At 46.7% G+C, this 25,958-nt stretch overlaps 1 protein-coding gene across 3 annotated transcripts in view; it reads right to left on the bottom strand.

Annotated features, from left to right (window-relative positions):
- The window catches only part of LOC147609736 (AMP deaminase-like), a 68,575-nt gene extending 43,107 nt beyond the window's left edge, over nucleotides 1-25,468 (bottom strand). For 2 of the 3 annotated variants that reach the window (XR_015264132.1, XM_086786706.1), the window contains exons 1-10: nucleotides 25,036-25,468; nucleotides 23,880-24,502; nucleotides 23,462-23,682; nucleotides 23,162-23,369; nucleotides 14,846-15,024; nucleotides 14,700-14,751; nucleotides 13,735-13,862; nucleotides 13,469-13,648; nucleotides 13,045-13,112; nucleotides 12,794-12,936 (exon numbers count right to left, since the gene is read on the bottom strand). Coding sequence is in view for 1 of the 3 variants with exons in the window: in XM_086786706.1 (XP_086642832.1) it covers nucleotides 12,794-12,936; nucleotides 13,045-13,112; nucleotides 13,469-13,648; nucleotides 13,735-13,862; nucleotides 14,700-14,751; nucleotides 14,846-15,024; nucleotides 23,162-23,369; nucleotides 23,462-23,682; nucleotides 23,880-24,294 (1,594 nt within the window). In the remaining 2 variants the exon portion in view is untranslated. Of the gene's footprint in view, nucleotides 1-12,793; nucleotides 12,937-13,044; nucleotides 13,113-13,468; nucleotides 13,649-13,734; nucleotides 13,863-14,699; nucleotides 14,752-14,845; nucleotides 15,025-23,161; nucleotides 23,370-23,461; nucleotides 23,683-23,879; nucleotides 24,542-25,035 lie in introns of all 3 variants that reach the window. The other variant, XR_015264133.1, reaches the window with a different exon arrangement.
- Between the last annotated feature and the right edge of the window lie 490 nt (nucleotides 25,469-25,958).

Raw genomic sequence — 25,958 nt, 5'->3', positions numbered from 1 at the left:
GTTGCATGGGCAGTTATTACACTTCCGCTGGCTCAGGGAGGCTTGGGCATTATAGATCCAGTCGATCAGAGTAGAGCCTTATTGGGGAAGCTTATTGTTCGAGGGCTGCTTCCAGGCGCTAAGCCTTGGAAAGAGCTTCTCTTACAGCGGCTGCAAGCTCGGGCTCCCCTAGCAGGGGGCACTTGGGCACCAGAGATTTGATGGATCTTCATAGAGATGAGGAGGACAGGCCTCAGTAGAGGATGGGAGGACAGATTTGCCTTGAGCATCCTGAGAGCTTGGGAGCTGCTGAGACCGGGGCTCTCTCAGCGACCTCCTCCTTGTGTTGAGGAGCGGGCCAGACAGCCGCTCATCTGGAGCCCAGCGGTTCGCACAGAGCAAGGTCATATGCTGGGTTCTCGGCCTCGTCTAGCCTGGGGACCTTTGGCGGCAGGCCCAGCACGTAGCTTTGGAGACTGGCAAGCCTTCTGCAGTCTACCAGAGGAGATCCAGGTGGAGAGGCTGAGTCACTTCAGAGGGGGGTTGATTATGAGGGATGACATTCAGGAGGCACTCACAGAGGAGTGGTTCACGCCTATCGAGCTAGTGGCCCCACGGTGGATGGGAGCCTTTACACAGTTGGAGATCCTGATTGCTGTCAGAGCTTGCACTGAGGATGGCAAATGCCTCTACTATGAGATTCAGGATGAGGGCAGACTTCAGAGAGTGGAGGTGGAGTCGCCTTTGGTTGCAGAGTGCACCTTTCAGAGGATACGAGTAGTGGCCGCCGCTTCTCGGAAGTGGCACATTGACCCAGACCCTGCAGATGTGCTCCCGGATTGGCGCATATGGGCATATGCAGCACACCCCTTGGCCCGGCTACAGTGGGACCCTGGTGAGTATGAGTGGCATGATCCTTATGCATCCCTTGAGGCCACAGAGATTACCTTTTTTCAGTATACTATTCGGTTGGGACAGCATACTTTGACGGCGAGGAGGATGGTCTCTCCAGCTGCAGCGGGGCACTGGCAGCTACAGGGACTCTCACAGGAGTTTCTGGAGGATTTTTGGGCCCGGCTCTGGGCTAGTCGACAGGCCCGTAGGATTTGGACTTTCCAGTGGGCTGGTCGCCCACAGGGGCTCAGCAGTTGGCACCTGGCTTGTCTACAGCGGTCTTCCGGCGGCCTGCGTCCGATGCGGCCACCCTATGGAGACACAGAGACATTGCCTTTGGGACTGCCCTCACGCGCAACAGATTTGGCTGCGGATGCTGCGTATTCTGGCCCCCCTCTCTCCAGAGGGTACGTATACGTGAGGTGCCGCTACTTGGTCGACTTCGTCAGGACCTGCTATGGGCTATGAGACGGAGCAGGACAGCCAGGCCATCAGATTCATTAGGGGCCAGCCTCGCCTTGTTCCTTCACCGGATTTCTCGTCCGCCAGCTGGACACAGGAGAGAGATCTTCGATGGGAGCTCCTCAGCAGCATCACCATCTGGTTCACCTGGAAGGCCCGGTGTTTCAGGGCCTTTGAGGGGAGACTGGAGCCACCAGCAGAGACTGTTCGGGGGATTTGGCAGGAGTTGATCCACACCTTGCGGGGACAGTACGACCGCATTCGGGGCGACTCCGATGAGGCGATCTTGCGGCGCCAGGCCTTTCACACCACCCGGCGCAGCGGCCCCTTCTATACCCTTCACGCGGGGTCCCCCCGCTGGCACTACAGGCCACCTGTTTGGCTTTTCCCCCCTCCTATTGTATGATATAGCCATTCAGTTCTTTGTACTGATACTTGTACTTTTCAGCACCTAGGGAGAGTCTCCCTGGCTGCCCTGCTTTGTTCTCTGCTCTGTTTTTCTTGTGAGCAGGAGAGGATCTTTTGTAGACCTACGGGCGTTTTTTATAACTAATGAAAGGATCTTTTCTCGGAAAAAAAAAAGGATGTCCATTATCTCCCACCCTGTTTGGATTATACATTGACGAGCTAGGAGATTTTGTGGGAAGAGGGGAGGGCAATGGATCATCTTTGGCAGATCTATATGTAGCTTTGATGCTTTACGCAGACAATGTAGTACTTGTCTCGGATACACATCAGGGGTTACAGCGGCACATGGATGCCTTGGGAGAGTTTTGAATCAGAGGGGCTGACGGTCAATCTTGGTAAAACCAAGGTTATGTGTAACATGCGGAAGCATCGGGGGAGATCTGTAAATTCAATGCTCAGAAATTAGCACACTTTTCACGACGGAATTAACGCACAAAACTGAATGAAGATGTGCAAAAAATAGCGAGAGAGAGAGAGAGAGAGAGAGGAGAGGAGAGGACACAGTATTGGGTCTCAAATACCCTCTGTAGGGCCCCCACCACGAATGGTGTATTTGCTTTATTAGAATGATGTAAATCTGAGAAGAAAATACAAGAAAACTTGACCTTTCTTGGCTGAGATAACTCTGCCCTTGACCTGCAGTCCTTCACCCCTTTGCGTTAGCACTCCTTGGCTGTCCTGGCCCTTGATTGCCTTAGCACTTGGTGAATTATGAGATAACACAAAAGATTTGTGGCTTTGGTATTTATACTACCTAGGATGACCAGTCGGCCAGCTATACTGAAGTCGGCTGTCCTAGTACTGCTCCACGACTGAAAATACAGCATGAAATGCTGAATAAATCTGCACATGATTAAATACATGGCTGGGCACTAGGCGCATGGTTCTAGAAGGCTGGGCACTGAATATCTGCTGTTTTGGAGGCTGGGCTGCCCCTAATCTCTTCAAGGCTGGATAACCTGTCCGCTACCCCTGGCATGCCCCTAGGGCTGTCCTGTAGCCCTCCCATGGCCTACCCATGGCTGGTGGGTACAGCCAGGGCCTTCCTGGCCCTTATGGGGGTGGTTTTACACTGTCCCCGTGCCCACACAAGTACTTGGGGTAGCCCTATGGGCTGGCCCCTTTGCTATATGCAAACCCTAATAGTCTACACAGTGATCTGGCATCCAGTAACATACCAGATACAGAGAATCACTGACATCATTCCAGAGGGAGACTCACAGCACGGATTGGCATTGTTTCATGCGCAGGACAGTGCACACCTAACCTTGGACTCATGTGCAGGACAATGCACACCTGACCTCGGACGACTGGGATGGATCCCTGGTTGACTCGTCCTGAATGGGCTCACATGGGACCAGCTTACCATCCCAGGTCTTGCACCTTTTGTATAAATATGTCTACGTGGCATCCAAGTGCGGGATGCACGTGACATCCCCTTCTGCTTAACTTGACAGAAGCTGCATAGCCTCCAAATAATCCATCAATAACGCCGGATAGTCTTTGAAAAACTCTTTGTCAAGCCATACCACTTCATGGGTCCCTCGGTCCTGAAACTTCGTGAGGAACTGTCTTTGTCTTTGGCCGGAGCCATGCTTGAAACGGTGCAGAAGGATCTGTTCTGGAACCATAACTTCTGCTTCATCAACAATATCTGGTTCCACCTCGTCTTTAACTTGTGAAGGAATCGGATTAACCAACGGACGTGAAACACATCCTGCATAGTCCAACTCGGAGGTAGCTTCAACTGCATGGAAACCTCATTAATCTTTTTCTGGATGGGAAAATGTCCGAAGCTCCTGAAAGACGACTTTGGGCATCGCTTGCCCACCTGCTTCAACCTTTGCTTCATAATCCGAAGATAAATCCAATCACCTTCCGAAAACTTCATATGAAAACTTCATATCCCTTCGGTCTTTACTGGCCTGTTGAGTATAGGCCTCTTGTGCTTTAGCCAACCTGTCTTTAACTGACTCTAAAATCTCCTGGTAAGACTCCATCACTCTGTTTGCTTCAGGCACTGAAGACGAGGTCCTAGTCAAAAACAACCGGAAAGGTCTTCCAAACGCTGCCTCATATGGTGTCCTGCCAATAGCTGAAGAAAAAGAATCATTCAAAACAGCTTGAACTAAAGGCAAATAAGATTCCCACTTACCTTGCTGATCGTGGACATAACACTTCAACACATCAAAGGCCAACTAGTTGTATATCTCTGTCTGGCCGTCCGTCTGTGGGTGGAATGCACTGGAAAAATTCAATTTAGTACCAAAGTTATCAAACAATGCCCTCCAAAAATGACTGGTAAACTTGGCATCTCGATCTGACACTATGGTCCTAGGAATCCCGCCAATCGGGTACCATTGCCGAATGAACAACTAGGCAACATCCTTGGCGGTCACATTGGCCTTGCAAGGAATAAGCATAACAAATTTGCTAAATCTATCAACAATAGTTGAGCATTGCGTATTACGCTTACTCAGACTGGGAGGCAGATTCGTGACAAAGTCCATTGAAATATCTTGGAAAGGACCCTCAGGAATTGGCAAGGGCTGTAAACAACCCTATCTTCTTTCCATGAGGAGCTTTCACCTTTTGACAAATATCACAGCGTTGTATATATGTAAACACAATTGAGTGGCCGAACCATGCATGTGACTTGGGGAGCAGTTGCTTGGCTCTCCCAGTCCGGTCCGCAGCTTTTTTATGAGGGCAGTGGTACAGATTCTACTTTTTTCATTCGTAGAGGTATTGCCCAGCATAGTTTATTGCAGGATGTTCCTCGCTCTGATTATACACCCCCAAGACAGAGGATTAACACCAGTTGGGAGATTATTGCCAGTATTACAGCATGGCAAACCTGGAGAGTTAGATGCACGGAGGCTATTGACGGTGTCCAGATTTTTGGGTCTCAGTGCATTAGTACTAGATGGGATGATATCATCCACACTCTTATGGCTACTTGGGCTCACATTCAGGGGCCCTCTCGTTTTGCGCAGGCGAAGCGTGTGATATTTATGCGAGAATGGGACCATGACATCTTCTTTTCCTCTAGTACCACAGGTCTTACATGGCATCATGATGCTCCTCAGTGGTTGAAATCACCTTACATATTGGGGTGATTCTTTTCTTTTCCGGCTTATAGCTACGATTGTTGTATGTTTTTCTCATACTTAATAGAAGTCTCTTTCTGAAAAAAAAAAAAACACACATCTCGCCTCATCTTTGGCCAATAATATTGCCGTTCCAATTTCTCCAGAGAGTCAAATTCATGCCCCTATGACCACCAGTAATGGCGTCATGGACATCATGGAGAAGAGCTGCCTTGAACGACTTCATGACACATAGTCGACCTTTGTAGAAAAGCCAACCATCGCGTATCAGAAAGTGGCATGGTCCTTGGGCATCCAATGCCTATTCCCACTGTGTACCGAATTCCTCGGAATCCGCGTACGTGTGCTTCATGTCATCTAGTCCTGTACCAACAAGATCGAGTCTAGTGGTCTGAATCGAAGTCACTTGTCCCTTCCTGCTCAAAGCATCGGCCACTGGATTGGCCTTTCCTGGAAGGTACTCAATCATACCACCGAATTGCTGGAATATCTAGCTCCAGGAGTGTTGTCGGTCACTCCACTATGTACTTGGCATTGTCTGAATCCAGCGTAATGCCTGATGGTCGGTGCAAACCTCAAAGTCAATGTTTCAACGCCTGTATAACTGCAAGGAGTTCACGATCGTAAACTTAGTAATTTTTCTCTGCGGGCAATAACTTACGAGACATGTAAGCTACTGGATGACCATTCTGTTGTAACACACTTCCAATTGCGATGTTACTCGCATCGGTGATCACCTGAAATGGCTCGTCCCACGAGGCAAGTGCTAAACACGTGGAGTCGTTCGAATCCGTTGCCTTCTTGTCTTCACACCCTTTAGCAGATCGGTGAGATCTGCCGAGAGGTCAAAAAACTTGTCTATGTGGGTGGAGTATGCCTGGCATATACCCACAAAGGATCTGATGTCATATGCTGTCTAAGGTATTTCCCAATTGATAATCTCGGCCACTTTAGCCGGATCAAGTCGAATGCCTTCGGCACTAATTATGTATCCCAAGTAATGCACCTGGAACAAATAAAATTCCGACTTCTTTTCATTGACGTAGAGCTCGTTGCTTTCCAGCAACTTAAGGACTTTCTCCACATCAATGTCATGCTGCTCAACCGTAGCTAAAAATACCAGTATGTCGTCCAGAAATATGAACACACTTTCCAATCAAATCTCGAAAAACACACATCATCATGCGGTTAAATATAGTTGGGGCGTTCGTTAAGCCAAATGGCATGCGGTTAAATGTAGTTGGGGCGTTCGTTAAGCCAAATGGCATGACCACAAATTCATAGTGGGCCCGTTCCGTACGAAAGACTGCTGTCTTGGGGATGTCTCCCTCCACAATCCTCACCTAATGGTACCCACTCTTTAAATCAAGTTTCAAGAACAGCTTTGCTCCATTCAGCCTCTCGAGAATATAATCAATTCGAGGCATCAGGAATCTACTCTTGATAGTCAGCTCATTGAGTGCACCATAATCAACACACAATCGAGAAGACCCATCTTTCTTCTTGACAAATAAGATCGGTGCTGCAAATGGCGACACGCTGGGCGGATGAAGCCAGATTGCAACAATTCTTGGAGTTGGTGGTCCAACTCCGATTCCATTGCCTTAAAAAGGCGATACGGAAACTTGCTCGGGGGTTTCGAGCCTGGGAGGAGGTCAATCTTGTGGTCCTCCGGTCTGGATGGGGGGAGCTGGGAGGAAGACTGTCCCAAAGAAAAATCTTTTGGAACTTTTCATGGAGAGCCGAGTCCTTCTCGGAAGCACTGGCCACCATCTGGGCTGTCTGGATGTATATCATCGCACAATGTGCGCCTTTCCTGACTGCTCACTTAGCTTGCAAGTGGCTTATGAGCGGAAAATTCGGAATTCCTGGCTCACACTTAATGGTGACTAGGGCGTTTGACACATTCCGATTGATCTGGAACATGTGCTTGTCCCACTTGACATCGAGAAGAAACTTGTGAAACCACTGAATTACCCAAAATTATGTCTACTCCTACAAGAGGGCAACCATAAAATCACGCACAAATCCTATGCCTTGAATAACTAATTTAGCACCTAGAGCTTCATACTGGACGCTCGTTGCCATGCCTGTGCTAAAACCCTCAACTTGTTTGTCCACCGCAGTCAGGTCAAAACGGACACGCCTAGCGGCCTATTCCATGACCACATCCTCCATGCTGCCGCTGTCAAACAAGACAACGCCTCTCCGGCCACCTATGTAGACAAAGGACTTGAGCAATTTGTTGCGCTCATACTCCTGGTCATGGGCGCCCTTCTGCTTATCTTCGAGCTCCCGGCTAATAATTGCTCCAACTGAAGCACCAGGATTTGAAGAACTAGGGATAGCCACTGGGGTCTGTGTGGAAGTTGAGCTCACCACAGAAGCTGTGGAGGCAGCGGCAGCAGCGGCGGCAGCGGGATTTGGAGGCTTCTTAGGACACTCTCGAGAAGTATGTCCTTTTGTATGACAAAAGAAACATCTACCCTCCTCCTTGTACTGAGAAAGCTCCTCAGCACTCAACTTGCCACCTGTCTTGCCTGCCTCCACTTTCTCGCCTAGAGTAAGCTTAGACGTATTGTTCAAGTTCTTGGAGCCAAAGGCTCCCGTACTCTATCTTGGGAAAGACCCCGCTTGATTTTGGCCTTTTCCCCCCGAGGCGGTAGCCTTGGGAGTAGCTGGCTGGGAAGTCTTGGGCTTGCCACCATTATGCTTCATTTCTGCACTTTGCGCAAGCGAGAGTGTGTCTTCAAAGGTGGCTGGCCTAAACATACGCACCTCCCATTGGATTTGCGAGTCAACGCCATACAACAAAAACTGCCCTTTCTTGTCCGAATCAGATAAGCCTAATTGCAAACATAAAGTCAAAATTCTATTGGCAAACTGAAGGACTAGTTGCACGTTCTGACGCGCTCCCCTGAACTCGTCTTCGAGTCGCTCAAGGTAGTGGGATGGTAGAAACCGCTACTTAAGGTCGCGGACAAACTCGTCCCACACATAAGCTCTCATACCTAATCTGGTGTGGGCATGAGCCCATTGAGTCCACCAAGGAATGGCCTCACCTCGCAAGTACCAACTAGCTAAGATCACTCTGTCAGTATCTGTCTTTCTAATTGCGGCAAAGTAAGCTTCAAACTAATGCAACCATGAATAGAGAGTTGTGGGGTCGAGTTTACCATTATACTTACTGAAATTCATTTTCTCGAGAAAATGATTCGAGGGCGCCGCCCGTGTCAATCTGGTGTCCAAAGCTGCTAGGTAACGCTCGTGTTCCATGCGTCGCATGGCTTCGTCTTCACGTTGTCAGATCTCCAATGCACACATCTGCAACTCAAGCAAACAGCTCAGTTGCGGTCGTGACCCTGCGAGAGGGTCCCTGTGTCGAGGATCTGGAATCTGGGATACGGAAGGAGAGGGAGGAGATGGAAAACACAACGCCAGAGAACGAGTACGCTCTTCCAGAGCCAAAATCTGCGCCTTCTGCTCTTCCAACTTGGTTGTCTGGTCTGCGATTGCTCGCATCATCTGCTGGAACATATCTCTAACACTCAAGCCTGGTGCCCTAGCTGGGCTGCCCGGTGCACTCTGGTCCCATGGTTCTCAGTCTCTCTCGTCGTCGAAGCTCGCCATAGCAGGAAAACGTACTTCCTTTCCGGAGTGCAATCTGACCATCCACACTGTGTGTGGGAGACGTCCGGAGGCTTCCGGAGGCTGAAAACCAACCGTCCTTCAAGGGACAGGAGTCACTCCAAAAGGGGTAGTCCACCGGCGTTTGAAAACCAACCACACGAGCGAGAAAAAATTCTGGTTTCTTTGCTGAATCTTTGCACTTGAAGTAGGCTCTGATACCACTATAACATGCGGAAGCTTCGGGGAAGATCGGTAACTTCAATGCTCAGAAATCAGCACACTTTTCACGACGGAATTAACGCACAAAACTGAATGAAGATGTGCATAAAACAGAGAGAGATAGGGAGAGAGGAGAGGACACAGTATTGGGTCCCAAATACCCTCTGTAGGGCCCCCACCACGAATGGTGTATTTGCTATATTAGAATGATGTAAATCTGAAAAGAAAATACAGGAAAACTTGACCTTTCTTGGCTGAGATAACTCTGCCCTTGACCTGCAGTCCTTCACCCCTTTGCGTTAGCACTCCTTGGCTGTCCTAGCCCTTGATTGCCTTAGCACTTGGTGAATTATGAGATAACACAAAAGATTTGTGGCTTTGGTATTTATACTACCTAGGATGACCAGTCGGCCAGCTATACTGAAGTCGGCTGTCCTAATATTGCTCCACGACTGAAAATACAGCATTAAATGCTGAATAAATCTGTGCATGATTAAATACATGGCTGGGCACTAGGCGCATGGTTCTAGAAGGCTGGGCACTGAATATCTGCTGTTTTGGAGGCTGGGCTGCCCCATACTTGCCCCATAACCTCTTCAAGGCTGGATAACCTGTCGGCTACCCATGGCATGCCCCTAGGGCTGTCCTGTAGCCCTCCCATGGCCTACCCATGGCCTGGTGGGTACAGCCAAGGCCTTCCTGGCCTTGGGGTAGCCCTATGGGCTGGCCCCTTTGCTATATGCAAACCCTAACAATCTACAAAGTGATCTGGCATCCAGTAACATACCAATTACAGAGAATCACTGACATCGTTCCAGAGGGAGACTCACAGCACGGACTGGCATTGTTTCATGCGCAGGACAATGCACACCTAACCTTGGACTCGTGTGCAGGACAATGCACACCTGACCTCGGACGACTGGGATGGATCCCTGGCTGACGCGTCCCGGACTGGGCTCACATGGGACCAGTTTACCATCCCAAGTCTTGCACCTTCTGTACAGATATGTCTACGTGGCATCCAAGTGCGGGATGCACGTGACATTATGATTTTCGATACCACGAAGCAGGGGTGAGAGACCACCCACATCATATACCAGGACAGACGTGTGGATGTGGTGACTTCATATTTATATTTGGGTGTCACCTTTACTAGCCTGGCGGGGAGGTTCTCCATGAGACAGGCAGTTTAGGACGGGGTAGCCAGAGGGTATGCAGCTTTAGCTTTACTTGAGAGGCAATGTCACCAAGTGCATTTTCAAGAACCCCGTACAAAGGGATGGCTTTTTGATACCATGGTCACACCAGCCTTGATGTATGCATACCCCATCTCGGCTCCAGGACTATCAACGAGCGGATGGCGAGGTTTAGAGCGCCCACAGATACTTATGTTCTCACAGATGATTCATAGTAAAACCTCGACGCCACATGAGATAGTTTTGGCAGAGTTTGCATCTTCGCCCACGCTAGTGGAGGCACTCTTTCAAACAGTGACATTTATTCAGCGGGTTAGGCACATGTCCCCCAGATAGCTTACCGAGTCAGGCCCTAGAGTCATCAGAGGAGCGAGTAGCAGCATCAGGGCGGCGACAGTCATGGTATGCAGAGGTTTTATAGTGGTTTTCACTACATGGGATGAGTATGGACAGGCTCCCTCCATTTCAGTACAATGAGGACCATCCGACCATGAGACTCTCCCGTGTGGAGAGGAACCGATTGATACGTCAGGATTTGATACAGCTATACACACGTCATACATGGATTGATCCTCCACAACCTCTTCATGTGAAGAGGCAGCACTACCATGATCATTTCTTACAGCTCACAGAGGATGGGTTTGTGCAAAGACCAGGGTACATGGATGTATATATGTCTCATGCCATGCGCACTACTATTTGGCAGCTTTGGGTATCTTCACACACTCTAGAGATAGAGGCAAGGAGAGCTACAGGAGCCCCAAGGGAGACATATCTGCAGATTGTGCCACATAGAGGTGGAGACAGAGGAGCATTATGTTTGCCATTGCCTAGTATACTATGAGATTCGGGGGAGATACCACTGTCTCTTCAGGGAGGGATTTGGTCCACTCAGCAGAGTTATGCAATTTCATGATCAGAGCCGCTTGGGGGGATTTTTGATGGAGTTACGACGTCATAGAGAGCGGCTATTACAGCATCTCCCACAGCACATGGATACTACATCTCAAACACGGATCACTACCTTCTTCCAGCCACTCACTGGTCCACAGCTCCTTCGGTCCAAACCCGGGTCACTCGGAGATGCACTATCTCTACATCTACTAGTAGAGGAGTGACATCAGCCCAAGCGAGAGAGCTACGATCCAGGAGACGCCCCCGTCCACCTGGCCCTCGCCCCCCAGATCTCCACCAGACACAGATTGATGAGATCTTGAGGAGACATAGCAGAGAGGACAGACCCCAAATTGATCTAGCACAGATTGGGAGATATCTTGCCCCTAACCCGATGTATGACATCCTACACCCAATCATTGGCACCGGTTGGAGCTAGTTATTGGATGTATTTACCCCCCCTCCCTCCGACCCACTCCACAATAGTTAACGAAAGCCCTATATGTGATTTATCTCCACATTTTAGAGTACTTTGTACTTTTTTTTCTTTTGTATCCATTTGATGTCCATTGAGACACGATGATGATGTACACAGGTTTTGTCTCATAGGCCATTTTTTGGCCTTTAGAAGACGTTAATAAAATCTTTCTTTCTTTATTTCTTTCTAATGTGTGAATAAGCTAGGCACTTCAAGTGTCAACGTGAAATGTTCCTCCGTCTCAATGGCATGCATAGAACATTGTCTACATAGCCGACTTTCTGTCAAGTGACCCGCTGCACCTACCTCAATGCCGAGGGGGTGGCATCTAGTGCGTAGTAAAGCAATGGCTCTCCTGGCCTTTCCTGGTATGGGAAAACTAATGTGAGGCTGAGCCTTTGCTTGTGGTGGAGCATACACGAGCCAATATCTCAAGTTTGTGTGTGCGCAATAATATTCAAACTAAAGCACTTTTCTGTTGTTTTCCACTTATGATGAAGGCTGTCTAATAGCTTCTTTTCTGTTGCAATTATCCTCAAACTGGTAGTATTTTGCCCATCCTGCCTCAAGACAGCATTGCACACATTGGTTCCAATAATGATTACATGGGATATCAATGCCAAGATATTTGAAACTCTGCACAAACTCAAGAGGCTGGTTCTGATATCAACTGATAAGCCTGATCTAGTTTTAAGTTGGAATATGACCTTCTCATATAACTGAGCAACTGCTATTCTCAAATCTGAAGGCAACCCTACGTGTTGTCTCAAGGGACAGTGTCAAATGCCAGCTGCTTTTCCATTCACTAGTTTTTTAATGCCTTTCTCCACTTCCTCCATAGTGATTATTATCGAGCTGATTGGCAGGTGTTTTTGTGTTGTCATGGGGGGTGCATCCAGGTGGGTATACAGTTGTTTGATATATGTCACATTTCTTCTGTAAGATCACCCATAACTTCCTTTTGCTTCCATTTAACATTTTCCCATACTTTTCTTGCCTGTTTCACAAAAGCTACAGCATCTTTCCACTCCTTTTCACTCTGAAACTTCTTTTTTTCTTTCATGTTAAAGCTTGGTATTCCTTCTGTACCATTCGCCACTCGACGCTCGTCTCTGAAAGAGTGTAGAGTGCCTCTCTCAGCTTTACAATCGGGGGAGGAGAAACTCAGTGTGGATCATAAATTGGATGGAGATCATAAGGAAACTAGGGAAATTAGCAGAGGATGTCTTGAGAGGAGATCAGGAAAGGAAAAAGGGGAAATGGGAAAGGAAACGAAAACAGAAAAGGAAACAGAGATGGGGACTAGGATTGGGACAGGAACAGAAACACAAACAGGAACTAGCGAAACGGCGTTTCCACATTTGTGGCTAAGAGACAGTCTTTTCCTGTTATTGTGTTGAATCATGGCAACAGATAAAATTCCAAATTTTGATAAATTCATACATAAGTTGAGCTGCCTATACCTTGGATCAAATTATCTTGCTTCAAGAAGATTTCTCTCAGCCTGCTTTGCCCACACGGATTATACTTCAAGTTGAACTTGTCAAAACGATGGAACGTATTCTTATCAGCATGAACATCTAATAGATCTACATTCAGGTCATACCTGATAACAATAGTAGGAAAAAGAGGTGTTAGAACAAAAAAGGTAAAGCAGAGAAACAAGACAAAAAAAAGTTTGTTAGCATCATAATACCCGTGCCTCTCCTCTTACCCAGTTAAATCCAGACTCTCAAACACCTCCCTGAGGGTAAGATACTTGCCATCTCGGAAAATTACAACCTGAATCACCAACAGCACCAGTTTGCATTCGGAAGTGTTCTTTCAAATTTCAAAGCTAAACTATGCAGTTATAAAATAAAGATACACATACATACATGCATGCTAAATGCATGTATCGATTGATGTTGTTAATGGATTGAAGTGGTTGATATGCATGGATTAAAATATATGCATGCATGCATGCATGCATATATGCTCATTAATCATGTTAATCTACGCAAATTGACCACCTTAATCCATGCACATTAACACCATTTATCCATTCAAGAGGTGCATAAGAAAAAACTTATAAAGCTCAAAACACAAAGAAGAAAAATAGTAATGATTACTTTTACCAAAAAAAAATCCCAACTTGCCTCATCTGGCTCCTTCCTCAGCTTAGACTTGATAAACCGTAGAAGATGTTTTTGGTTCATGCAGGAGGAATGATGTACATGAGTATCGACTTTCCGGACGTTATAAAAATCCCGATGCGGAGCACTTTTTTGAGCCAAAAACTCACGATCAGCATTGACCATAAGGTGAAGATTGAACTTCTGTTGCCGAAAAACAATAAAAATATCTATAAAGTTTTGGATCCTAACATGTGAAATCAAGCAAACACAGAAGATTTTTTCCTTACCTGCTCTAGCAAACAAAGGCGATGATGGCAAAGAGTGCGAACGTTTCCAAGTGAGATAATTTTCAAAATACAGTGCACGTCGGTGAAAAATTCCGTTGCACCCAAAACCGCAAAAAGTTCTTGCTCCTCTGGAAATACAATGTTCCATGGTTAATAATGCCTGAATTCCAACAACAAAAACACACTCTTCTGACCAGCATGAATTGTCCTCCAGAGTCCATGTACCATGCAAGAAGAAAATTAGCATATAAAAAAGACTACGCAGAGGAAGCTTGCCCCAGCAAATGAAAAAGCTTTATCTCTTAGGCTGGCCCGATGCAACTCCCTGAATGTTATGCCACTCCGCCCAATCAGCAGGGGTCCATCTTAGCCAGCTGTGAGTAAAAGAAGGGTAATCTTGCCCATCTGACTCCCCGCTGTCCACAGACCACGAACGATTTGCAACTCTACCTCCATCAGTGAGATGGCCATCTTGGCTGGCCTGAAGGCATGTACAGGCAATCTTGCGCATCCATCTCCCACCCATTCCAGGTGGGGAACACTGTGTGAATCCCTCTGTCATCAGGGGGAGTCATCTTGGCCTTCTTTTGAGGGATGGATACCATAAAATCTTGGCTGCCAGTGAGATGGACTCACAATCTTGCCCGCCCAACGCCCCAGCCCTCTCACGTGAGGGAAAATTTTCTGCAGCTCTGCCCTGTCAACAGAGGGCCCCTCGGGCACCCTCGAGGGATGGACAGGCAATCTTGCACATCCAGCTCCCCATCCCTCCCATCAGCAGGGGGGCATCCTGGCTGCCTGTGAGCCTCAAACAATGAACAGGGATAGGTAATTCAATCAACCTTGGGCTAAGGTCATAAAAAGCTTCTGCCTCTCTACTTAGAAACCTTGCACATTCGTTTTGAAAAGACAACACTTTTCCCTTTCAAACATGCTTGACAGAAGAAGGAAAAACACAATCATACCTTCTTCATTTGCATAGACATGCACGACTCCGTCTACCATTTGGAAAACGTGCTGCCAGAAAATTCCAATTTAAACTTTATGAGAAATACCACCAAACATTAACATCTGTCATCACCTAAGCCAGAAACTTTCAGAAAAAATTCACCTTTGAAGCTGGCTCTTGCTCGTAGTAGAAAGGATCTGGATTCGGCTTTGGAGTACTTGGATCTGTTATCTCCTCTTTTTCCCAAGGTGCAGATCTCTCTCTAAAAACATACTTTTGACGCAGTGCAAGACATTCTTGCATCATTCTACATACCTCCTCTTCCTCTGTAGATGGAGCGTCTGCAAATGACCGGAGTAGGGCAAATGCATATTAGGCTGCCCCAGTAGCAGAAAATGATAGGAAAGAGTTGTTACTGTAAATACTCACAAAGCAACCTGTTTAGCCTCTGGTGACCTAAATATGCCATTGATCCTGCTCTAGATAGTTGAAAAGATGTGTGCTGTATCACACCAAATGGAGGATAGAATTTGTACCAGAGCTGATGCACTTCTCCCCTTTTCTAAGACTGTTTGGAGATCCTCGAGAGAAAGAACAATGCTTTGACCTCCATTTTTTATTTCATTGAAAGTGTTTCCCATCAAGCATTTTGGCTGCTGTTTTGGTACCAAGTTTTGAAACCGTTCTATTTCAGCCGTTTTGGAAACTGTTTCGATTCACTTTTGAAACCATTTTGGTAACACTAGGTCATCGATCAATGAATCAATCCAGCACAATCACAAACTACACCCTACTCTTGGAGAGTGAAGACTCCGAGCCACAGAGAGGCGGTAGCATCATGAAGGGAGGTGTGCCAGTCAGGGGGGATGGCTGAATCGTGTGGAGGGTAATCTGGTCTCTGCCTGTGATCCCCACGAGGCATCTTTCTTGTGTCTCTGGGGAGAGCCTCCTAAAGCTAGCCCACTCTCCCAAAGACTGAGCTGAACCTGTACTCAGGGGCCGCCAAGAAATGTGAGATCAAGCACCTAGGGGGTGGCCACTAGGTAACCTGAAGAGGGGATTTTAAATCAAGGGCTGGCAGAGTCTCTCCTCATCTGTAATCGGGGGCACTGTCAGAATATGAAGCGGAGATGATGACAAAATCTGAGACCACAAGAGCAAGTGCAGAAAAATACAGCAATGGAGAGAGAGAGAGAGAGAGAGAGAGAGAGAGAGAGAGGTGTAACTCTGCTCTATATACACAAGGAAAATCCCAAAAAACAAGATACAATGTGTGGGGGGACATGGGGCCATTTTATATGGCCCCACATGTGCAGTCGGCCAGTAGAAGGACAGCCAACAGCAGCCAGAAAGCCCACAACTGCTCCAACCCCCAGTCGGCCAGCACTTTGTCAGTCGGTCAACACACAGGACAAGTTGGGGAGAAGTAGGAGCAGTCGGCCAGCATCTGGATGAGCCTAGGGGCCACAGGACAGCCTCCCACACCTGGTAAAAATAGGGAAAAATATGGAGAGGGGAAAAATGAGAAAACACCTAAATCGGGCGGGCACACCCACAACAGAGGCCCTGGTGTATATGTATAGACAGGAGATGACTTCTAACACCCCTCTCAGCTCCTGGCTGTGGAACCAACCCCAAGGAGCTGGAGTGCCGCCGGAGCATAGCCTGAGATAGAGACTTCGTGGAGAGGTCCACCGCACTATCCTCCGTCAAACAGAACTCTAGCAAGATGTCATCAGCAACAATCTTTTCACGAACAAAATGCCTCTGGATGACCGTGGGTTCCTCCAGTGGAAACCCAATCTCGCCAAGTAACCTCTGCAACCTCACAATCTCACAAGCAGCCCGGTACTTTGCCTCTGTCGACGACAAGGCAATAGATGGCTGCCTCTTACTGCTCCATAAGTGCAAGAAGAAAAATCTTCCAAGGCTCTCCGCCTAGGCCCTACCTGAAGGCCTCTCACAACCAGCTTGCCCAACAGATCTCTGATCTGAATCGGCACCCTGAGGACAAGGCTGGATAGTCACCCTCCAGGCCAACTTTGGCCCGCGTAGGTCTGCCATCTGTCTCTGCCCATAGAAAGTTCCTAATCAAACGTTGCACCTGCCCAGTCATGCCCAGGAGAATGCCCAACAAGAAGTAATGTACTACATAATAGCCACCATGAGCACCTTATTGGCCACAATCACGCAGCCAGCGAGGGAGAGACCGGCAATGCTCCAGTAAAGGAGCTTCTTCCGAATGCTCAGAAGAAGGGGGAGAAGCTGCTGCTCTGGCAAGATATCAATCCCTACACGGCATCCCAAACATCTGACGCGATTGCTGCTGGAAATACCCAACTAGGCGCCAAGCCAAGGTGGGTGCGGATCCAACCCAAAGACCGCACGACTTGTGTTAGCTGATCATGGCACCTAAAGCCATGCAAAATTGCTCAATGGCTAGCACGAATCTCTCGAGATTCCCTTCCTCTCTGGAAAGGAATGTTGTTGTGTGATCTGCAAACTCCGAGTCAAGAAGCTCCTCCTAGGACCTGATGGGAAGATGAAGGCCCTGAGGTTCAGTGACCTACACGGACAAAAAACTGCTCGTCACCTCAGCCACAAAGAGGAAGAGAAAAGGGGCAAGGGGGCATCCCTGACAAACTGATCCGGAAACCTCTCCCCTCTAGCCTCTTGAATGAGGACTTGGCTATGGGCAGTGGAATACAATGCTGAGACTCCTCTAATCCAACCAGCAGGGAACCCCATCCGAAGCATAGTGCTCTCCAAGAAAGCCCAAGAAACTCTGTCATAGGCTTTCTTGAAATCCAAGAGAAGAATGCCATGTCCTCTTGGCGAAGCCAAGTTGTGGCGGTCGCCTCCCAAAAGGTGAAGACGTTATCTAGGATGCTCCTATCCTGGATGATCTCGGTGCCATGAATCAAATCAGGATGGTGGGGCTGCACGCGACAACTGATGGCTTTGGCATTGAACAAGTGTCCATGCTTGTCCAAAATGCATTGTTTATCTGCTGCCAAATCCTCCAAGGCATTTGGCTGAATAGCCCGGACATATATCATACATGTATAACCACCCTTGCATACTACCCATTTTATTTGAAGGGCGGATATAACTACAACAAGGCCTATGTAGACGATAAGGACTCCCCAACCACCTCTAAGGAGCAACCGCAAGTATTCTGGAAAGTCAACCTAGTGCTAGACCACTCCTGCATGATCATACAACCAAGGGTGGCCTAGAATAATATCCACCTGATCCAAAGATGCCACCTTGAATGTTCGACATTCAGAAAACTCTCCAAAAGCTAACAAGGCATCCTCGAAGGTCTCCGTAACCCAAAACTGGTTTGATTTCTTCCGCCTGCCTCTCATGGCAATGTCTAGGACTACGCCACTGGTGTCCACCGTCGTAGACAACTTCAACCGCTCAACCACAAGGTCTCTCATGATGTCCTCTCAAGCTCCTCCATCAACGAGTCTAGACACCGAATGGCCATGAAGCATCCCTCAACACATCACTGTATCATGCCGGCCGAGGACCGGCCGAGGACCACTGAGATCCTCCCAGATCGGATCAAGTTAAGAGAAATTGTGGTATTGGTGGGAGTGGGAGAGGGAGAGGGAGTAGGTGGTACCCGTGGCATAGATATTGTTACGGAAGATGAAATGGCCTTCTCCTTGGACTTCTCCTTGCCCTTACTCTTCTACTTCCTCGTGTTCTTCAGACATCCCTACCAATATGCTCGGTGGAATCACAATAAAAGCACGGTCCAATAGCCATCTTGGCGCGACGCTCCTTAAAGGTGAGGCGAGTCACTGAGGCTCCCCCACTTGCCTTGTCCTTGTCATCCTTGGCCTTGGACTAGCTACCCATGTCTTTTCCTTTCTATTGCCCCTGTTGTTGATTCCCAAACTTGGAACTCTCCCACATCTCAAGGGTTGTAGCAAGGCAAACTGCATTTGAAAGATCACGGGGCCAATGTGCACAAACGTCTACGTGCAAAGATGGTCTCAAACCATCCACAAATCGCTCAACTGCACCGACCATCGGATGGTCCTTGGAAGCATGAGCAAAAGCTTCCGAAACAAGCAAGATAGTCGGTTATCAATTCGCCATGTTTTTGCATAAAATGCTGTTTCTTCAATTCACGTTGGTAATCTACGAGAATAAACTACTTCAAGACCGCCTTGCAGCAGTCATCCCAGCAAGTCACGGAGTGATGCCTAAGGTGGTCTTCCCACCACAAGAGAGCAACACCCGCAAAGCCATATGCACCAAATGGAGCTGAAAAATATCTGAACCACCTACTGCTCCCAACGTGGCAGCCATCTTGCGGGTCCAATTGGTTACGACTTCTCCATGCATCTTCCCGTTGAACTTGGGAGGCTTCAGAAGCTTCATTAATTGGGCTTGATCTCAACACGAAGCATGGAGGAAGAACTCGGCAAACCAGTAGTCCCCCAACATCGTCCCCCAACATCGAGCCGGTGAAGATGAGTGAGAACTATCCGGAGTATCAGTGGAGAGGGACTCCACGAAGACAGTCTCTCCTGTCGACTACGCACGGGTGTAGAATGATGATTGCTGGATTGGGAGCGAAGCTCATCCAGTATATCCTTGCCTGAATCCAAAGGAGTGAAAAATACTCCTCCATAAAGTTTTGCCACTTCATCCTCAGAATCGTCCAACACTTGCTCTGAAGCACGGGCCCTTCTAGATTCCAGATCTGAAATACTAGGTGCTTGAGGTGCCTACTCCATCCTGTCAAGACGGGAAGATATAGCCTCCATTTGAGCCACCGGCGCATCCATGGATGCCTCCATGCTGAGAAGCAAATCAGTAAGTTGTGAATCCATGACAAATATCTAGTGATCAAAGAGCAAGTGAGGGATTTCAGCCCTATGTGATGAGGTAAGGGTTTGGTGGGGCAGGGAAGCTCAATATAACCCAATTAACCTAGGTGCAATGAAGAGAACCCAAATATCTTGGAATCTAGGGAGCTCTACCCTATCCAAGCAATCAGTGCACATGGGTGCAAGAAAAGAAAAGAAATTTGCACGTTCCCTAGCTCTAATACCAACTGTAGAACACTTGTGCCATGTGTTAGGTTTTTCCACAGATAGAAAGATGAGTGCGACAGAATCACACATACAACACACACAAGAGTCCTAAACTATTGCTTTGTATTATGTACAAGAAAGAAGTTATACCCGACTGCCACATCATCGCCGCCACATGTACTCTGTGTTGTTCGACTCTACCTGTCAGCTGCTATCTAATGTCCGGTTGTGCCCTACATACTTGTAGGTGTGTCGCATTCAAGGCAGCCAGGTTGGAGGCCAGATTCCAGAGGCAAACAGCCTCTTTGGGGTGCCCAAACAGGCCCAAACAAATGCCCCCAGGCCAGCCAAGGCAGCTCTACAGGGCGCCTGTTGGACAGTTATCACACAGCCAAGGGGAGGCCAATCCAGTCCTATCACATGCACAGCCGTGTACATGGATAACCTCATTAGTCCTGGATTCGGCAACATTTTTGGGGAGATTTAGGGGCAGATTTAGAGTCGATTTTGCAGCCCAATAGGCTCTCGAAGTGCAAAAGACATACACCCATAAATGAGACACCTTTTTGGCACAATTTGGAAACAAAAGATGCCTTTTTGGACGAAGTTTTGTGGGCTGAAAAGGCAAAACCGACTCCTCTTCTCCCTATAAATAGCCAAGCTCTCATTTATACGTATCATCTAATCCCCCTTTGGGATCATGTCATAGGCAATCAATAGAAGGTCTAACGTCAACCTTTTGGTTGGGCCAAAGGCCTTAGAAGTTGTACAAACATCATCATCTTTTTGTACCATATAATATGTCGAACACACAACTCGTCTCTCTCTCTCTCTCTCTCTCTTCTATGCCTGGATAATCATCATTACAGTTTGCATCATTGTTCTTAATCAAGCTTAAGGCTGAGGATCAAGCAAGCAAGACTTACGTGCATGCAACATTGGTATCAGAGCATTTAGGCTCAGCCCTCTAAGTTGTCCCAAGAATGTGCAGGGAATCCATAGCAGAATACAACAAAGGTAGCATTATGATGTGGTATGCAGCAAGCAAAGCCAGAGGAAGCATTCTCTAGGAGTATGTACTCAAAGAAGGATACCAATTAACTCTCATATCAGTTCTTCAGGCAAAGCAATAGGCATGATCATTCTCGACACGAGACCATAGCTAGGTTAAGGGAAAGGGATTGCGGGCACAGGGACAAAGTGGAACAGACGCCCAGTTCTTCAATCAAACTTGGAGTGGAATCTAAGAAGTGGCAAAGTGTTCACACAATCAACATCAAGTCAAAGTCAAAAGCAGTAGTCGAGGAAGGAAGGATGACAGTTTCCAACCCGTCATCAAGTTTAGCAGGAGAGGAAGTCACATGCACAACTATGGGCAACATTTTAGGAGAGATTTAGGGGCAGATTTAGAGCTGATTTTGCAACCCAATAGGCTCCTGCACCCATATATGGAACACCTTTCAGCACAATTTGGACACAAAAGATGACTTTTTGGACGACGTTTTGTGGGCTGAAAAGGCAAAACCAACTCAATTACGAATTTTCCTCTTCCCCCTATAAATAGCCAAGCTCTCATTTGTCCATATCATCTAATCTCCCTTTCAGATCAGGTCATAGGTAGTTAGAAGGTCTAGAGTCAACCTTTTGGTCAAGCCAAAGGCCTCAAAGTTGTACACACATCATCATCTTTTTGTACCATATTATACATAGAAAGAATGGCAAATGGGCAATATACAGAGGAGGACAAGCAATCATTACAGAATTCCGTACCCCACCCCCCTCAAGAGCAAATCCATCCATGGATGAAATATAGCTATTTTTATTTTGAACCTCAATTTCGAACTAGATGCAATAGAACCCATTGTAATTTAAACTCTTAAGAGTCTTAAGAGTTCATTTTGAGTTATTTTTTTTCAATTTTATGCCTCTTTGGCATCGATACCCAGAGTGGAATGTAAATGGATGTATCTGATCTGTCCCATAGGTCGGATTCGGCCTCCCGTGGACGTTAATATAACTTTCTTTCTTTTTTCTTTCTTTCTCTCTAATCATTATTAAAGTTTGCATCATTGTTCTTAATCAAGCTTAGGGTGAGGATAAAGTAAGCAAGGGTTTCGCGCATGCAACAAGTCCCAAATCAGGTCCAAGTCACTACCCAAAGGTCTCAGTCAAGTACAGTCCAGTGGACAGCAAGGAAGTCTTTGTACCACATTCTCTTTCAAGAAAATATACAGGACAGCGGTGGAGGCCCTTGAGAGGGTTAGTTGGGACCTAATATTGTGTCCTTGCATATCTTTTCAAACCTACTCTCTATCATTAAAAGGCTTATGTATAAGGTGTATGTAACATCTAGACTCGAATCCTGGCTCTTACCATGCTAGCACTAATGCTACATGCATTAACAAAAGGTTTCTCGTGTCCCAATACTCATGCATGGCTGCGATCTACACATTGGGGCTACCTTCTTGCTGATCCAAGCACTTCAACTGCTGCATATGACTTTGACTTTGCAGATCCAGCACTGAAAACTTTCATCTGACCCTCATTGGCAGCTTATATTGGCCAATAAGGTCCCTTAAATCAGACAAACATTGGCAAGAAATGAATGTAGAACACTCAGGAGCACGTCTTGTGCTGCCAACAATATACTGAAGAAGCAGCTCGCCAACCTGATGGAGAGTCAGTAGGTCGAGAGGTCAGGCAATGACACTAGTGTTTCTTCGGTAGTTTAACTCAGCAGGAGAACAATCCCTCAAAAGAAAATAAAATTTCACAAGTCTGAAGTTCTTCAAGAGTTTATCGAGTTAAGGACCAACAGGTGGTGGTGCTTGTCGATGCTTGAATTGTTCCCAAACTCAGACATGTTTTCACATGATTCCACACCCGCCAAATCAGACCCAGTAAAGACTCCTAGTAACTTGAAGATATTTTTTGGATAGCCTGTGATGCCAGCAATAGACCAACAGACCTAGAGGTGCTTGCAGGAAGGCTGTAATGATGATTGAAGAGTTCAGTCTTCAGCACCAAGTGAACAGGTCATTGGATACGCTGTTATCAGCAGACCAGAAGCAACACGGGACCAGCAAAGGATGAGTCCTTCATCAGCAGTCCATGGTTGCTTTTATATGTCCCATGGTGAATAGAGGTTCATTTCTTGCTTCTTTCTATCAGCAACATTTTCTTTCTTTCTTTCAGCAACATTATCTTTTGCTTGTATCTATCAGCAACATTACTTTTGTTAAGTTTGTAGTTGATGGTGGTGTGAGCATGCAAGAGAATGCAGGTAGTTACACATTTCACACAAGGGATTTCCACTGTGAAGTCCATAAGGAGAGTTTTCAACAGGTGCAAAAAAAGAATAGTAATGTCCAGAGAAACATTTGATGACATGGCGGTGAGAGAGAAAATCTAAATGTACCAATTGGTGCAATTTGAAGGCGTACAAAAGTCTCTTGCTCCGGTTCTTTCCTGAGGATATCAGCAGCCACTGGGTCGGGCGCATGAATACCATGGAGATCTCCGGGTATGCTATGAGATCTACTAATATTTTCTGTCCGTTCTCCAGTCCCATTCACATGATGAGCAACTGACACCGCAGAAGTTACTGAAGGTTTCATGCCATCTTCCTGCCCAAAATTCATGATTCTAAACATGACAATAAAGAGCAAACAGCATAGCAATTCAATAACCCCAAAACGTCTTCTCTGCAAGTGCATACCTTGTTTAGCATTGCTGCATCCAATGCAAGAGAGTCTGCACCATTCACTTCATCGTATCCAAAGGCCTGCTCATCCTGGTCATTCACAATGTCTTCCTCATCCCAACTTTCCACACAGTCAAATGCACTCCCACCGACTGGAGATTTGGGCGTATTGGGCCTCATGACAGCATTTGATAGGGGGCCCAACCTTCTGGTTGGACTCAGATGGTTGTTGACAGCTGTAAGGATTTTCAAGCCATTAAAAGGGGGCTTTCCTAGTCCAACCTTCCCTTGGAAATCTCAATGCAATGTCTAACTAGATGGCTTACAAGTGTTCATGGGACAGTAAATAGAGAACTTCTTTCAAGTTGTGAAGCCTCACAACACAATTTTCAACAAGCAAAAAAGCAAGCAGGGCTTTCAATGACAACAGTACCTTCTCTTTGTGTTTGAACTCTAGGAAGCCCTGGTGGGATAGAGCTTAGTGCACCAAAGGGCAACTGTGAATTGGGTTTAGAATTCATGCTATGATCTTGCTCTGGCCACTTGGAGGCATGCTGCGGCTTCCGACCATCTTTTGTCTGTAATGAAACCTCGTGAACAGATGCTGAGCTCCTGTCTCTGCTAGACGAACGACTTCGAACCCGCCGATGCGAAGCTTTGGAAGGACCAAGATGGCATCTTGTGTCATCAGCTGCAGAGCCATTGTCTTTGTTTGCATGGTTATGGTCCAGAAGCTGATCTATGGCCCGCTTGTGAAGCCAAAAAGCAGAAATGGCAACAACGGTTGCGCTGATAAAAGCTGCTGCCGCCAATGAGAGCCAAGAATCCAACTTTGAGGAAAGATCCATGGCCTTTGATCGACTAGCTCAAATATGCTTTGGATATGGTCTCCTCAAACACTCTAATCCCAATGCAATGTTAACTGATTTTCTTTAGAGTGCCGATATGCACCTAGTTGCCGATGGCGTGCTTCAAATCACAGTTCCAGATTATATCGGTGGCATGATCGTGGCATCAACCACTTTGAGAAGATGGGCAGCATTTTCATGAAAGAAACTGGAGAAACAACAAGGTTGCATGATTTAGAGGCTTTTCCTGATCATAGTGCCACAAACAAGCATTCAAATTGTGCTATCTTCTACTTTGCTTATACAAAGAACACATACATGTATGCATGGGGAGAACTGGATCAAAAGTATGTATATATACTGCATATATCATTGTGGGGAAACCCATAAGCTTGAAAACACACAACACGCACACACGTGTATGCATGGAAAGAATTGGATTAACAGTATGTATATATGCATGCATATATCATTGCCATAAGCTTGCCACACGCTCGCCCACTCACGCACGCACATATGTACACACACACACACACACACACACACACACACACACACACACAGAGAAACATGGATTGTATTCTTATTTCACTTACAAAGTCTCTATTCTTTCTTCTACAACTGCAGTACAATCCCAACAAGCAAGCAAACATCTCAACAGAAGAGCCTCTAACAAAAAAATCAAGCACGGGATGGTAGAAAACGGAGGGAAAATTAAGAAAATAAGCAAATAAATATTACGTTGCTGCTGAGAAGCAAGATGGCGGAAGAAGCAAGGCACGCGAGGTATTGCCTTCTTTGATGTTGGAAGAGAGCCAAGCTCAAGTGGAGTAGGTGAAGAGTCTCTCTCTCAATTTTGAATTTATAATTATAATTATAATATTACAATGTATTAGAGTGTTTTTAAAAATATTCAAAGCACGTGCCTTCTCCTCCGGCTAGACACCCAATATAAACTCTCCCATGCCAAAGCTCTTTTTTCCTCTCGTGAAGTGTAATTCTTCCTCTCCCAAACCTGCCACGTGTAATTTTTCCTCTCCCAAACCTGCCACTTGTCAAGCCTCGGATAACATTCCAAGCACATGCCTTCTCTAAAGGGGGGAGACAAAGACAGGGAGAGAGACTTTTTCAGCTATTTTTCTAGCATTCCCCTAAGCAAACAAGAGGAAAAAAATTATAAGGTTGATTACCTTGCTTTTATTGAGAAGCAGGGAGAGGAAGAGAGAGAGAGAGAGAGAGAGAGAGAGACCACTTAGTCCTATCTTGAGGGAGAGAGAGACCACTTAGTCCTATCTTTTGTTGAGGCATGGCAAAAAGAAGAAGAAGAGAGAGAGAGAGAGAACAAGAAGAAAAAGGTGGGAGTGAAGAAGAAAAATAAGGGCGAGGTGGGGAAGAGAGAGAAGATGTGAACATCCTAAATGAGATTTCATAATTTTGAGCTTTTTTGAGTTATTCCATTGGCATAATGGATGATCTCTTAGTGATGTCTTTATAAAAAAAACGGCCCAAAAAGAACTGTCACTCTCACCTACCTTCTACAAAGGCAAGCCAACCTCTTTATCAAACGGGGTTGCTTTTGTTGAGTAGTAGAGAGAGAGAGAGAGAGAGAGAGGGGGGGGGGGGGGAGATAAGAAAATAATGGATGCCCATCTTTTTTTTCAATG

The sequence above is a fragment of the Cibotium barometz genome, chromosome 50 (genome assembly GCF_041138505.1).
Source record: "Cibotium barometz isolate CiBa-2024 chromosome 50, ASM4113850v1, whole genome shotgun sequence".
NCBI classification, from domain to species: Eukaryota; Viridiplantae; Streptophyta; class Polypodiopsida; order Cyatheales; family Cibotiaceae; genus Cibotium; species Cibotium barometz.
The sequence above is the reverse complement of the archived record's forward strand: the minus strand, read 5'-3'. Positions and strand labels throughout refer to the sequence as shown.